General features: G+C 44.0%; 1 protein-coding gene across 3 annotated transcripts in view; it reads left to right on the top strand.

The window, feature by feature from the left end:
- DENND5A (DENN domain containing 5A) overlaps nt 1-14,070 on the top strand; it is an 83,763-nt gene that overhangs the window by 63,013 nt on the left and 6,680 nt on the right. For all 3 annotated transcript variants that reach the window (XM_008514663.2, XM_070626308.1, XM_070626309.1), the window contains 5 exons: nt 547-699; nt 7,211-7,295; nt 8,868-8,952; nt 9,417-9,545; nt 13,563-13,684. In XM_008514663.2, the coding sequence (XP_008512885.2) occupies nt 547-699; nt 7,211-7,295; nt 8,868-8,952; nt 9,417-9,545; nt 13,563-13,684 (574 nt within the window). The remainder of the gene's footprint in view (nt 1-546; nt 700-7,210; nt 7,296-8,867; nt 8,953-9,416; nt 9,546-13,562; nt 13,685-14,070) is intronic.

The raw sequence follows: 14,070 nt of genomic DNA, 5'->3' as shown, positions 1-14,070 counted from the left end.
AATGCTTAATACAGTGCCTGGCATATAGTAACAAAAACTACAATTATCATCATACAGCATGTGTTTTTTTGGGTTTTCTTTTATAATAAGGTTTTGAAAATTTCTGCCTAAATTATTCTTCCTCAATTTTTTATCCCCTTGACAGGTCAGGTATTTTTCTAGGATTAAATGCTTGTAGGTTAGTTAAATAAGGTCAGTTAAACAGTGAGAATCAGAGAATGTCAGAAGTGAGCATGACCAAAGGGTTTTTATTCAACTCTTTTAATCTCGTAAATGCAGAAACTGAATCCAGAGTGGTGAAATCACTTGGCCGGGTTCATACAGGGAGTGCTGTGTTCTTATCTTCTTGACTAAACTTTTAGAGAATGCACTGCACCATAACCTGACCTATATGGTGGAGAGTGAGTACACTCTAGGTCTCTGGCTCTTACTCCTCTTGTCCCTCCCAGCCCAGCAGGTGTGCTGTGGAGGCGGCCACAGTCCTCTCCAGTTGCATGTGATCCTACTCACTGTGGTTATCTAATGCTACTGACTGATTCCTTGTAGACCAAGAGGATGCTGGTGGAGAAGATGGGCCGAGAGGCTGTGGAGCTTGGGCATGGGGAGGTGAACATCACAGGGGTGGAAGAGAACACCTTAATTGCCAGCCTTTGTGACCTCCTGGAAAGGATCTGGAGTCATGGGCTACAAGTCAAACAGGTAATGAATGTCTTGCCTCTCCCCGCTGAGTGAACTGTCTCCTGTCTCCCTAATAGCTTTCCCATGCTCTTCCAGCTGGCTGGCTCAGAAGAATCGTACACAGTATGCATGGAGTGAGACTTGAACATAGCTAAACAAACAAGTAAATACGTGTGATTCAAAACTATTTTCTTAAAAAATAAGCTAGATGAGGGGCTGGCCCCGTGGCCGAGTGGTTAAGTTTGCGCGCTCCGCTGCAGGCGGCCCAGTGTTTCGTCAGTTCGAATCCTGGGCATGGACATGGCACTGCTCATCAGACCACGCTGAGGCAGCGTCCCACATGCCACAACTAGAAGAACCCACAACAAAGAATACACAACTATCTACCGGGGGGCTTTGGGGAGAAAAAGGAAAAAATAAAATCTTAAAAAAAAAAAAAAAGTTATAAAAAAAAAAGTAAGCTAGATGAATCTGTGTTAGTCAGACATTTTAAAAGTGGCATCTTTCTTCTTGCAAATAGAGCTGAAGGCCAAACTTACAGATCCTCTTGGGCAGCTGGCCCTAATATGGAGATGGAATACAAAAGAGAGTGAGATCCTGGAGCTCAGAAGTCCTGGACACACTCTAAGGGTCCTTTGCTAATTGTACGTTCCCAGTAGAAAAAGCTCTGCCATTAACATTTCTTTTATATGCAAATAGTTTAACCATCTAAAGACTTCAGGAAGTTGAGTTTGAGTTTTTACTGCTTAATACTCAGAATCTTCGTATTTCAAAATACTCTACTTTGAATAGCTAGTCAAGACGGACAGCTTTTACTTTTAAGCATTTTTTTTTTTTTTAAAGATTTTATTTTTTTTCCTTTTTCTCCCCAAAGCCCCCCGGTACGTAGTTGTGTATTCTTTGTTGTGGGTTCCTCTAGTTGTGGCATGTGGGACGCTGCCTCAGCGTGGTCTGACGAGCAGTGCCATGTCCGCGCCCAGGATTCGAACTGATGAAACACTGGGCCGCCTGCAGCGGAGCGCGCGAACTTAACCACTCGGCCATGGGGCCAGCCCCTACTTTTAAGCATTTTTAAATTTGAAAAGGACTTGAAACATTTCCAAAACGAGTTTTATTATGGACAAATTATAAAATATGTATAAGTATCCAGCCTGTATTTATTGAGGGCCTACAGCGTGCCAAGCACTGTTGTAGGCGCTTCAGATACCTCAGCAGACAGAACAGACCAAGAGCCCTGCCCTGCTGGACTTCCCATTCTCATGGGTGTGGTGGCCGGCTACCATGTCTGGCCTTCAAAATATACAGGTGTATATTTAAAAATCCAACAGAGCCACAATGAGATATCTTTTCACACTTACTAGGATAGCTAAAATAAAAAAGACAGAAAGTAACAAGTGTTAGTAAGGATGTAGAGAAAGTAGAACCTTTGTACATTGTTGGTGGGAATGTAAAATGGTGCAGCCACTTTGGAAAACAGTCTCTCAGTTCCTCGAAATGTTAAACATAGCATTATCATATGACCCATCAAGTCCACTTCTAGTATGTCTAGAAATGGAAACGTCTACATAAAAACATGTACACAAATGTTTGTAGCAATGTTATTGCTAATAGGCCCAAAGTGGAGCAACCCAAATGTCCATCAGCTGATAAGTAAACTAAATGCAGTATATCCATACAATGGAATATTATTCAGCAATAGAAGGAATGAAGTGTGGATACATGATAAAATGTAAATGAACTTTGAAAACTTAGGAAGTAAAAGAAGCCAGTCACATATTGTTTGATTCCATTTGTATAAAATGTCCAGAATCTGCAAATCCATAGATTTGTAAAGTAGACTAGAAAATGCCAGGGGCGGAAGGGAGGAACAGGAAGTGACTGCTAATGGGTGGGTTTGGGGTTTCTTTTTAGGGTAATGAAAATGTTCTAAAATTAGGTAGTACTGATGGTTGCACAACTCTGTGAATACCAGATGTTTTTTGGACAGAAAATTGTACACTTCATAAGTGTGAGTTTTATGGTAATGTGAATTATATCTTAATAAAGCTGCTTTTTAAAAAATCCAAATGGGATCATACTATACATAATGTGTTGTAACTTTTGCTTTTTTTCACCTCATAGTATTTTTCCCATGTCTTTAACTAATTTATAAGTGATAGTATAATAAGTGTTTAAGAGCTCAGACTAAAATTAGCTAGACCTGGGTTTGATTCCCACTTAATCACTTTATGAAACTGAACAAGGCACCTAGCTTTTCTAAGCTTCTGTTTCCTCTTATGTACCCACCTCCGTAGGATTCTTGTGAGGATTTGATAATTCACGTGAAGCACTAAGCTCAGAGCCTGGTATCTGGGAGATTCTCTGTAAATGTTTGTGGTTATTATTATTCTAGAATCTCAATTTTAATTACTGTATCCATTTTATAGATGTGTCATATTTGAATCAATCCCTTGTTATTGGTCATTTAGGTTATTTCTGATTTTTCAGTATTATAAACAACACTGTGATTATAAATTTTTTTAAATGTTAAAAATTGTGTATCATATCGTAAAATTTTGAGAGTGCTGTAGTGTAGTAGCAACGCTGTGGGTTTTGGAGTCAGAAAGACTTGGATTTGAATCCTCACCCATGGGATGACTTCAAGTGACTTGCAATTTTTGAGTCTCATCTTCCTTATCCATGAGACCGAGTTAATAAAACCCACTTTTAGGGTTGTTATGATAATTAGATGTAATAAAAATAAGTACCTGGCATGTGGTGGGTATAAAACATGACAGCTGTTATTGTGCTAGGTTCTACATGAAGGATTTCTGTTTTTTCCTTTTCTCTGTAACAAATGAGTAGAATATACATAATTATTTTATCGTTTTCCTTAAAGTTTAGCAAACCTAGCACTACAGTTGAGCTCTTTCAGCTTTTTGGTAAAACATAAGCCCCCAAAACTTTTTAATATTTGCCATGAAAATCTCTAGGAAGTTAATGAGCCGTCTCCATTAAAAAAATAATACCATGTCATCACATGTTCTGAACCTGTCCTCTGAGGCTTCTCAGCTTAGTCTGCAGAATTCCCACAGCATGGGGCATTTCTTTTGGAACCCGTTTGATTGCTCTCGCAGTTGGGATGGACAGAGGCTACTCGTTTGGTAAGAAACCAGTACAAAATGATGGGGGCTATTCACTTGAGGTTCCATTTTCTTCTGAGTCTTGCTTTTGGAGCTCTGAAAGTGAAGCACTGACGGTGTCACCAGAGGGTCTGTGCTTTTTGGCAGGGCATTTACACCCTTAGGGATGCATGTTCAGCTGGGGATTGACCTAGCTCTCTGTGTTGGGTTCTTACAGCACGTTCTCCTTAGGCCTACATTTTGCTAGCCTGTATGTAGAGGCCTTTTCTCCTGCTGAGCCATTCTTCAGTTATGTTCCAGTCCAAGGGTTATAACCTGGTTACCTGGTCTCCTGTATCAGGCTGCTTGTGCATGGTCATGTAGTCTTCCAGATTGTGACCAAATTCACTCTCAGAGAGTGATCTTATCGCCACCTTCTAGGGGCACCTTATTGAAGGACAACCCATTTTATCCACTTAGAAAGTAGAGAGGGCTGGCCCCGTGGGTGAGTGGTTAAGTTTGCATGAGGGTTAAGTTTGGCAGCCTAGGGTTTTGCTGTTTTGGATCCTGGGCATGGGCCTAGCACTGCTCATCAAGCCATGCTGAGGCGGTGTCCCACATAGCACAACTAGAAGGACCTACAACTGGAATATACAAGTATGTACTGGGGCTTTGGCGGGGAGGAGGAGGAGGAGAAGAAGAAGAAGAAGAAGAAGAAAAATTGGCAACAGATGTTAACTCAGGTGCCAATCTTTTTTTTTTTTTTTCTTTTTAAGAAGGAAAGTAGAGAGAACCCAAACAGTTTTTGCTGCTAGCCTAAATTTTGTTCCTAGCCTTGACCGCCTGCATGCAGGGCTGCCTTCAACAAGTCCTCATAAGAACCTCTATTCCCTCACGGCTCTTTTTGGCTTTTGGTGACATTTTCCAAGAAGATGGGTATCTTTCTCTAGTGTATTTTTCTGACAATAAGAAGTGACGTTTGGTTTTTCAAACTGGTTTGATAACTGTTGCCATTTGGGGACTGATAAGTGAAAAGGGGTTGTTTCTCATCTTTCATGCATGTGACATTCTTGGAGAATCTGGTGCGATCTGTACATTGTTTGGCCACATCCCCAAATTGGTAGTCAGGCTATAATGAACCTTGCGGACTCAATCAGCCCCTTTGCAAAAAAGGAAAAGAATAATCAGTGACTTCTGAATTGGAAAGACCCAAGTGCCCTGTCACTAAGCTTCAGCCCAGCTGCTGCTCTCACTCTTTCCCTTGCTGTCTTTCTTCACCAGCATGATCACTGTGAGCCAGGGCATCCTTCTAGCACAGCGGCCTGCTGTTGCTCTTCCCTTTGGCTCTTCAGCGTTGTTGCATGTGAGGGCTCTCTGGTGACCACCATCCACACAGTTCTGTTAAGGGAGACTGCCTTCCTAGATGCTGGGCATGCAGTCATTAATGGGTCAGAGTCCTGCCCTTGGAGGAACCTACTCTAATGGTTTTGGTAAATGGATGGATGAATGGATTTCTAGAAATTGAATTACTACATCAAAGAGCATCAATATTTTAAGCTCCTGTATTGTCTTCTACTCTACCGTATTAATATACTAGGTAGTAACAGTATATACGAGTTGTCAGTCTCATTGATGTTGTTGAACATCTTTTTTTTTTTTTCAAATATTTGGTATTTCAATGAATAAAAAGTGGTCTTTTCTAGTTTTAACTTGTTTTTTTGTTTATTTTAAATTTTTTATTTTTCCTTCTTCTCCCCAAAGCCCCCCAGTACATAGTTGTATATTTTAGTTGTGGGTCCTTCCGGTTGTGCTATGTGCGACACCACCTCAACATGGCCTGATGAGTGGTGCCGTGTCCGTGCCCGGGATTCAAACTGGCGAAACCCTGGGCTGCCGAAGCGAAGTGCGTGAACGCAACCACTCGGCCACGGGCCAGTGCCATTAACTTGTGTGTTTTTTTTTTTAAGTTGCCATTGAAGTTGTTGGGTTTTAAGTTGGTTAAATCTTGTAGGAAATCCGACGGACAGCAAGTTGATGTCAACAGCTTGCTGATTTATAGATCAGAGTTTTCTCCCATTCGAATGCTTGATATTTTTTTTCCCCAGAGTAGATCAGGTTGGTGGATAGAAACAAAACAGATCCTCAGTATTCTCCAGGGAGAAATCCCTTGACTTTAAATCCTCACTTTCATCCCAGAGCATAAAATTTTCTTCAGAAGGCATTTCAAAATTAAACAGTCTGAATAATATCATTAAGAGCAATGGTTCTGACATTAGACAGACTTAAGCTTGAATTCCAACAGTCTACTTGCTAGCTGTGTGATCTTTTACAAGTTACTTAATCTGTCTGATACTCAGTTTGCTCTTTTCTGAAGAAAATGAAGATGGAGATACCTGCCTTGTAGGGTTGTTTGGAGCATTAAATAAAATATTGTATTTTAAACATTTAACATAGTGCTTAGTTCAGAACAAACCTCAAGACATTGTAGCTTCTATTATTATTATTACTTTTAGAAAATACAGAACTAAAGTCATTTATAAACTTATTATAATAACTCCTCTTACACATTATACTAATTTGTGTTGTATCAACTATGTAGGAACATTTCCCATGAATCTGAAATAAATTTTTTATCATATGACAAGGGTCACTGTGTACTGAAGGATGGCTAGAAAGAGACAAAGCAGTTGCTCGGTGGCCAGCTGGGTTCACTCACTAACCAGACAAATTGTTGTCTTACATCAGGCTTGCAAATGCTATTCAGATTTGTGCCTTGGTAAAATGACAAATTACTACATGTCTCAAATAGTTTAAACTGCAACTCTTATATTTCCAAATGCCAAGATTCTGTTATAGTGACTATAGCGTATCTCAGCCTTGTAGTTAAGCACCAGCCTACCTTTCTGCAGGCTTCTTCAGCTGTACCTTCAATAGTAAATCCTCATCATAGTGATGACTTATTCTCCCCAGCCTGCACTTAGGGCAGGAATGCCTTTAAATGTTTTAGGAAACTCAGGAGCTATCATAGAATCTCATACACTGAATATCAGCTCCTCTGTACAAAAGCCATCATGTTCTACCCAAGCTCACCTTCAACCAGCAGACCATTTAGAGGTTGATAGGTTATTTGCTTTTTTCTTTCTTTTCCAAAGAATCCATTTGGAGACTCTTTTTGGCCATGTCCTTCCTGTTCCCAATGGGGGACTGTTTCTCTTTTCTATCCCTTTCCGTTCTTTATATATCTCCTGGATTTTACTAGGGGAATATTTTTGTATACATTGCATCCAGGTGTACATTGAGATAAGAAATAGTACGGGTACTTTTTAGCAAAAGCCCGTATCTGTCTTCTCACGTTATCTCTGACTGTTTGCTGGATACCACGGCCTCTGAAATCTAAACTGATAGGAATTTTTACCTTGTGTTGGTTCCAGGGGAAATCAGCTTTGTGGTCCCACCTGTTACATTATCAGGAAAACCGGCAGAGAAAACTCACATCAGGAAGCCTCAGTACCTCAGGTAAGATTGTCTCTGCACCGGTGGAGAGAACTCCCTCTGCTCACTTTCCCAGGTCCCACTGGAGTGATCGTCTGCAGCCGACTGTTCCAGGTCAATGAAGCCTTTGCTCTGTAGTGTTTTCTTTTTTAACTGTTAAACTACGGGGCTCTCTGAACCACAGAGCATGCCAAAGCCATGGAGTTTGCTTTCATTAGGTGTTTCTATACCCTTTTGATCAGTGAAGTAGAAGATTTATGTCATAAGAGGCCAGTCTTAGAATGAATCTAGGTTTTAAATGAATTTGGGTAATACTGATGTCCTCTGTTTGGAGCAAGCTGTTTTCAGTCTTTTGTTTTATTTCTGAGATGGACATTGAGATGATCTACCCTATCAGTTTAAGAAAGCCTGTCTTGTCAGTGTCCTACCTTGGAACTTCTCAGGGTCAGGGCCTGATGTGAGTGATCCCTTCACTTCCTTTCTGTTTCTAATATAATGAAAATATCAGAGCTGGCAGGGACCCCTGAGATCATCTAGTCCAGTCCTCTTATTTCACAAGAGGAAGAAACTGGGATCAAAAAGGAATTGAATTTACTCAAGATCACACACAGAATTGATGGAAGAGACCAGATTAGGAGCCAGGCCTCTTGTCTCCTGGCGTTGGTGTTCTTTATACCATCCTACAGTGTCCCTTCAGGACAGCCCTCCTCCTTCCTTTACTTCTTGGTGGCATCTCCCTTTCACACCATCCTTCATTCTCCTCTCTCTGCCAGGGAGTTTGTTTACCTTTCTTGGATGTTCTTACCCTAATGGTAAAGATCAGTTTGAATAGGAGTGAAAAGATGGGCATGAACTCAGTGTTGCCTTTGCGCTTGAACTAGTTAACCTCAACCAGCACTAAACGTGATTGTAACCTAGGTATGAGACCTCCCTAAATAGACTTACAAGGAGTTTTTTTGTCCATTTTCTGGATATGGGAGCAAACAGTCTTCTCAGGAAGGTTATAGAAGTTATTGCTAAGGGATAAACTGTAGCCAAAGATTCTCAACAGCTAAGTGATAAAGATGCTATGTTTTAAATGTTGGTCTGGACATGAGGACATAAAGATATGGTATCTAGAGGTCCTAAGCATTCTGGAACCTGTTCTTCACACATTCCGTTGGCTTCATACATTCCATTTTGTAGCCCATTTTGAGGCAAGAGCAGAACATGAGAAGTAGCTCCAAGTGGAAGCAGTGTGTCAGTGGGTTATGATGAGAACATGCTGGATTAGGAGCCAGGGGATCTGTGTTCCTTCCAGTCCTGACTTTGCCACTTGGTGACTGGGGCAAAGCCAGTGACCTCTCTGAATTTCAGTTCCTTCCTCTGTGGTACCTTCCTTGGTTATTTGGTAAGTTATTAGAGAATTAAATGAGATAATAAGCTTAAAAGTATAAAATCTGATACCTAGTAGGTACTTAATAAATATTTGTGAAATAATTGATCGTAATGTTACCCAAGTAACCAACTGTTGTAGAAATTTGTGATTTGAGATAAAGATAGTAAGCCATTTGGATAGTCAGATCTCTTTGGACATGACCAACTATTTTATTCTAGGAATACTTCTTGACTCAGAACGGAGGAAGTCTGATGCCAGCTCAGTCATGTCTCCCCTGAGAATCTCCCTCATTCAGGATATGAGGTCAGTCTGGGCTCATATGTAATAAGCTACTAAAATCCTGTTTTCAGTTGCTGCGTAGGTGTCCACATTAAATAGCAGGGTCTTAGTCTCTTGGGCTTCTGCAGCGTCTCAGTTAACCAGGAAGCCCTCCTCATTGGTCCTGTGCTTCATGGTGCGTTTGTAGCACTGTATAAGCAGTTGGGTTTCCTAACGTTTTGGGTGAATTATACCAGAGTATCTCAAGGCCTTAAGGGCTCCAGGGTCAGCCGGGCTTTCTGAGAGCTGTACTGTCTTCCTACCCCCAAATTGTGGTGAGCCTATCTGGCAAAGCTACATGGAAGCCCAGGATTTAGAGAACAAGAGAGACGGCGTCTCCCAGGATGGGATAGGGCTGCCTCACCAGCCTCCTTTGGCTTTACAGGGGAGGTGTTGTGAGTTCATCTCCCACCCCACCCTCCACTTCCTTTTTCACATTCCCCCTTCAGGCACATCCAGAATATCGGGGAAATCAAAACTGATGTGGGAAAGGCCAGAGCATGGGTGCGACTGTCCATGGAAAAAAAGTTACTTTCCAGACACCTGAAGCAGCTTCTCTCAGACCATGAGCTCACCAAGTAAGACCACTCCACCTGGAGTAGAACCAGGTGCCCGGGAATGGCGGGAGGGGTTGGAAGCCCATGTGGGAAGGGGGAGTGTTCCATATGTCGTTACTGCTGCCTTCAGCTCAACTCACATTGCATGTGGAAGTTTTGCAGCATTTCCTCTTCTCCCTCTTTATCTGTAGAAGAATAATTCTGCTGTGTTTGTTCTTTCCGCCTTCTTAATCTGCACCTGCATGTCCAAAAATAGTTTTCTTAATGAGCTACTGAGAAGGATCTGGTTCTCATGGGGAACCTCAGCATTTTGGGGCTCCTCCTCTCCTTGCTGCTCTCAGATGACTTGTATACCTCTTGGGCACAGGGCATTTTCTCCATCTCTTTCCTGTCCTGGGGAGGGAAGGATTGGAGAATTAAAAAGAAACTTCTAAGCTATCCCCTTATTTCTTTTGTTCTCTCTTGAGCCCAGGCCCAGCCCAAAGTAACCAAGTCCTTGTTCTTCCTCTCTGGACCCTGCCTGAGTCTCCCTAGAGCTTAAAGGGCTGTCAGATAACCCTCCCAGGGCCACTCAGGCTCCAGTTCCCTCTGGTGACTTTATGTCATCTGCATTCTTTCTGTGCCTTCTCTGCTAGAGGAGGAGGGGGGTGCTATCTGCCCTCTCTGTCTTTTCCTGTATGCAGTATGTTTGGCTCTTTCTTCATTCGTAAGCCTGTTGGGCACTTTTGTTTAGCACTTCCTTAGGCATCTTTTCCTAGTATCCTTTATTATATGGCTTCCCCATGGATGATAAAGCAGAGGAGTAGGCCTTGAGGAAATTTTTTATGAGCCAGTTGATTAAACCTGCAGAATCTGTTTTTGTTCAAAGTGAAAATATAATTTTTTACACTGTTTATTGTGTGTGTAAACCACAGCAAGAAACCAGGTTTAAAACCTTGATAGGTTAGAGAGCTCATTTTGAGAGCTCACATAACAGTGATTCTTTTTTTTTTTTTGGTAAAGATTGACACCTGAGCTAACAACTGTTGCCAATCTTTTTTTTTTTCTTCTCCCCAAAGTCCCCCAGTACATAGTTGTATATTTTAGTTGTGGGTCCTTCTAGTTGTGCTGTGTGGCACGCTGCCTCAACATGGCCTGACAAGTGGTGCCATGTCTGTGCCCAGGATCTGAAGCGGCGAAACCCCAGGCCGCCGAAGCGGAGCACGCAACTTAACCGCTTGGCCATGGGGCTGGCCCTGAAACAGTGAATCTGAAAGCACCTGGATGTGATTTCCTACGGGAACAAAGGGACTTAGGAATAAAATTTGAAGACTGGGAGGACAACTAAAAGAGAACAAGTAGACATTTAAGCCTGGAGTTTGGAGTGGAAACATTTGCACACCACATTCTAGAGGACACTTGAGTGTGGTGAAAAAATCTGTCACTGTAGCTGTGTGGGCACCAGGGCCTGAGAGGGCAAGAGTGTTTCCTGCTGGCCAGTGTGGGCACCAGGAGAGGCTGCAGCTGAGCAAGGGGACAGAGAGGCATCTGAGAGGGGTCAAGCACAAGAACTTTGGAAGTCCAGGGCAGGGCGTAGGTCTAGGGTATAGGAGCTTGAAGGGCTAGGCAGCAGCAGACGGCACAGACCTTCGTGAGGGGGCTAATCTTGACTTCTTTAAACTGTCGCCCTGTTAGAGGAGTTCAGCTCTGAATTTACTCAGTACGTAGTAACTTCTCACCTGATCTTCTGACCTACTACTGCTATTCTGTGCTACTCCAGTGAGTGGGAAATAAGGAGAGTTTTGCTGCCACAGTTGCATTTTGGATGGGGTATAGGGAGAGAGGGAGGGGCCTTTCATCAAAACCTGCAGCTCCTCCATCCTGCCCTCTCATCTTTCTCTTCAGTTTCCGTAAAGCTCCAGCCACATCACACCCCTCACCCTTCTCAGGATGTCTTCAGCCCTTTCAGGGGCTAGTCAGAAGTTTTCTTTGCCAAAGTGCCTAGACTCCTCAGAGACTTGATCTGTTCCTCCTCCGGGCACGCATAGCATTTGTGCATCCCTGTTTTACCACTGACAGGCTGCAGTATTGTTATCTAGCTCCTTGCTGCATATTAAAATTTGCCTTCATCGAGGGCATGAACCACATGCCTTTCAGGGCTGAGCATGTTGCCAGCACCTAGTAAGTATTCAGTTGTACGCATAAAATATGTGCACAGCTAGCTGCCTAGAAAGGAGGAGGTGGACAGCCTTGGAGAGTCTATCTTGCTAGCGTGTTGCTGAGTCTCTGGGATTTCCAGCTAGCCTCCACGGCTCTTTGCAGCTTGGAGATGGGGTAGGGTGGCAGCAGGGTGAGGGGACCGTATATTCTAAGGGAGGAGGTCAGTGTGCTCCTGTGTAGTGAGCTCAGACTCTTTTTCCGTGACCTCTCTGCGGTGACTGAGACTGTCTGGTGTCCCCTCCACCTTGAAACCCACTGTGCATGGCTGCCAGGGCCCTGAACCATCCTGTTCTCTGTCTCGCCTTGCTCTTTCTGGGATGTTGGCTTCCACCGTACTCAGTTCTCTGCGTGCACATGTTCTTTTCGCTCTCTCACTTGCTCGCTCTCTCTTGCACTTGTGATCTCACCCATTCTCATGACTTCTGCCACCTTTAAGCAAGTGATTCCCACATCTGAAGCTCTAGCTCTGACGTTTCTTCTGAGTTCCAGTCCTGCATTTATTTCCATTCACATATCTTACCTTTAGCTCAGAGAGAACAAAAGCAAGCTTCACAGAGTCTTCACCAGAACTACCTTCCTCTCACATTTTTTGTTAATGTCACCACTATTCTCCCCTCTCCTCCCCTCTCCTCCCTACCTAGGTTCAAAATCTGGAGTCAGTTTGGCTCCTTAATTTGCCTTGCCTCGCACATCCCCATTTCAGGTCCTTAGCCTCTGCCCCACCTGTCTGCTTACCTAGTACAGCCACTGCTCCAGTTTCACCCTCATGCCCCTTCCTCCCTCAGCTGCACTCAGTTTAAGTTTCCTGAAGTTGGTCATCGCTTTCCCTTTCCTTCTGGGGCAAATTGCAGAAACCTATTACCAGTAGGGCAGATTGCAGACTCGTTAGCCTGAATGTTCCAGAACCTTCCTTCATTTGACTCTAGCCTAATTTATCAGACTCATTGCTAATTGGTCACTTCTCTGCGCCCTCAACTCCAGTCAAACTGGTTTTCACACCTTGTCCTCCTTCCCTCCAACACCTGTCTAAATCTGTGCTGATTGTGAATCCGTACCTCTCTGGCCCTAGTGATTGCTGTCTTGGCAACCAGGACATTCCCTTCTTCTGTTCTCTGTGTATTTCTCTGTGCTGAGGGCCTGTGCACTCGGTTGTCAGTGTCCCTCTACTTGGGGAAGATATCGTTGCTGTGCACTTGCAGAAGGCCTACAGTGTCAGGCAAGGGAGCTGGCCTTTTATGAGAAAGCAGTGGGGTTGAGATGTGGGGAGGGGGTGTGGGTAGTTTGAAAGTAGGGAAAGGCCATGTTCTATGCAGCTCTTCCTTGCCCAGGACCTAGATCCTTCCCTTCATTGCCTCTGAAGCTGTCCTGGCTTTTCATTCACATTCAGAGCAGGGTTCCGACTCCTGGCTCTCATGGTCTGAGACCACCCTGGTAATGAATGGTGATCACAGACCTCCTGCCATTGCTTCTCCCCCACCACACGCTGAGGTGATGCCCCAGCTAGAGGCCTGAGAGGGCCTTAGTCATCCCTGAGGGAATTTCATTCCAGCCCTCACTCTAAGAAAGGAGATGCCATGACCTCTGACACTTTACGTTATAGTAACATCAACCCTTGGGCCCAGGCAGAGTTTGGTTTTAGTTGTTCCTGCTGTAGCTTAAGCACTTTCCCTCTAGTCCTCAGTTAGACAGAGTGGCTGGCTCTCTTCCCTTCTTAGGTGGCCTTAAGGAACTTGAGGCATGACGTCTTATTCCCTGTGCTGTCTCCTCCAGAACTGCGTGATTCTGGCCTCTTTCCCTGCCTTTGGCTGGGAGACTGATGTATTGCCTCCTCTCCGACAGGAAGCTGTACAAGCGCTATGCCTTCCTGCGCTGCGACGACGAGAAGGAGCAGTTCCTCTACCACCTCCTCTCTTTCAATGCTGTCGACTACTTTTGCTTCACCAATGTCTTCACAACTATCTGTGAGTAGCCCTGGCTCCCCACCAGCCTCCTCAGTGCCTTCTTCATGAGCCTCCTGAGGCTGACTCACTGTCCCCTTTTTAAAGAAGATCATCACTGTACTTTCCATTTGCCTCCTGCTTCTGTGGGGAGAGAGGTGCACTGTCCTCCTTGAAGGTGTTTTTTCCTCTGAAGCTTCTTACCCTTCTTCTGAACTGGGGAGCCCAGTCCTTTTGGCCGTTGTGTTGTTGCTGTTGTCCTGGGCACTGCTCTGGGAGCCTGAGGCGATGGAGGTGGAGTGGGGTGGGGTGGGGTGGTGAAGTTCCCTGGCCCCTCTGCACGCCTGTAATGAAATCTCCCTTTGGTTTGGGCTGAGGGAGTCATTCAGCATCGTAGAAGGTTTCGGACC

This window comes from Equus przewalskii, chromosome 6 (genome assembly GCF_037783145.1).
Source record: "Equus przewalskii isolate Varuska chromosome 6, EquPr2, whole genome shotgun sequence".
Lineage (NCBI taxonomy): Eukaryota > Metazoa > Chordata > Mammalia > Perissodactyla > Equidae > Equus > Equus przewalskii.
The sequence above is the reverse complement of the archived record's forward strand: the minus strand, read 5'-3'. Positions and strand labels throughout refer to the sequence as shown.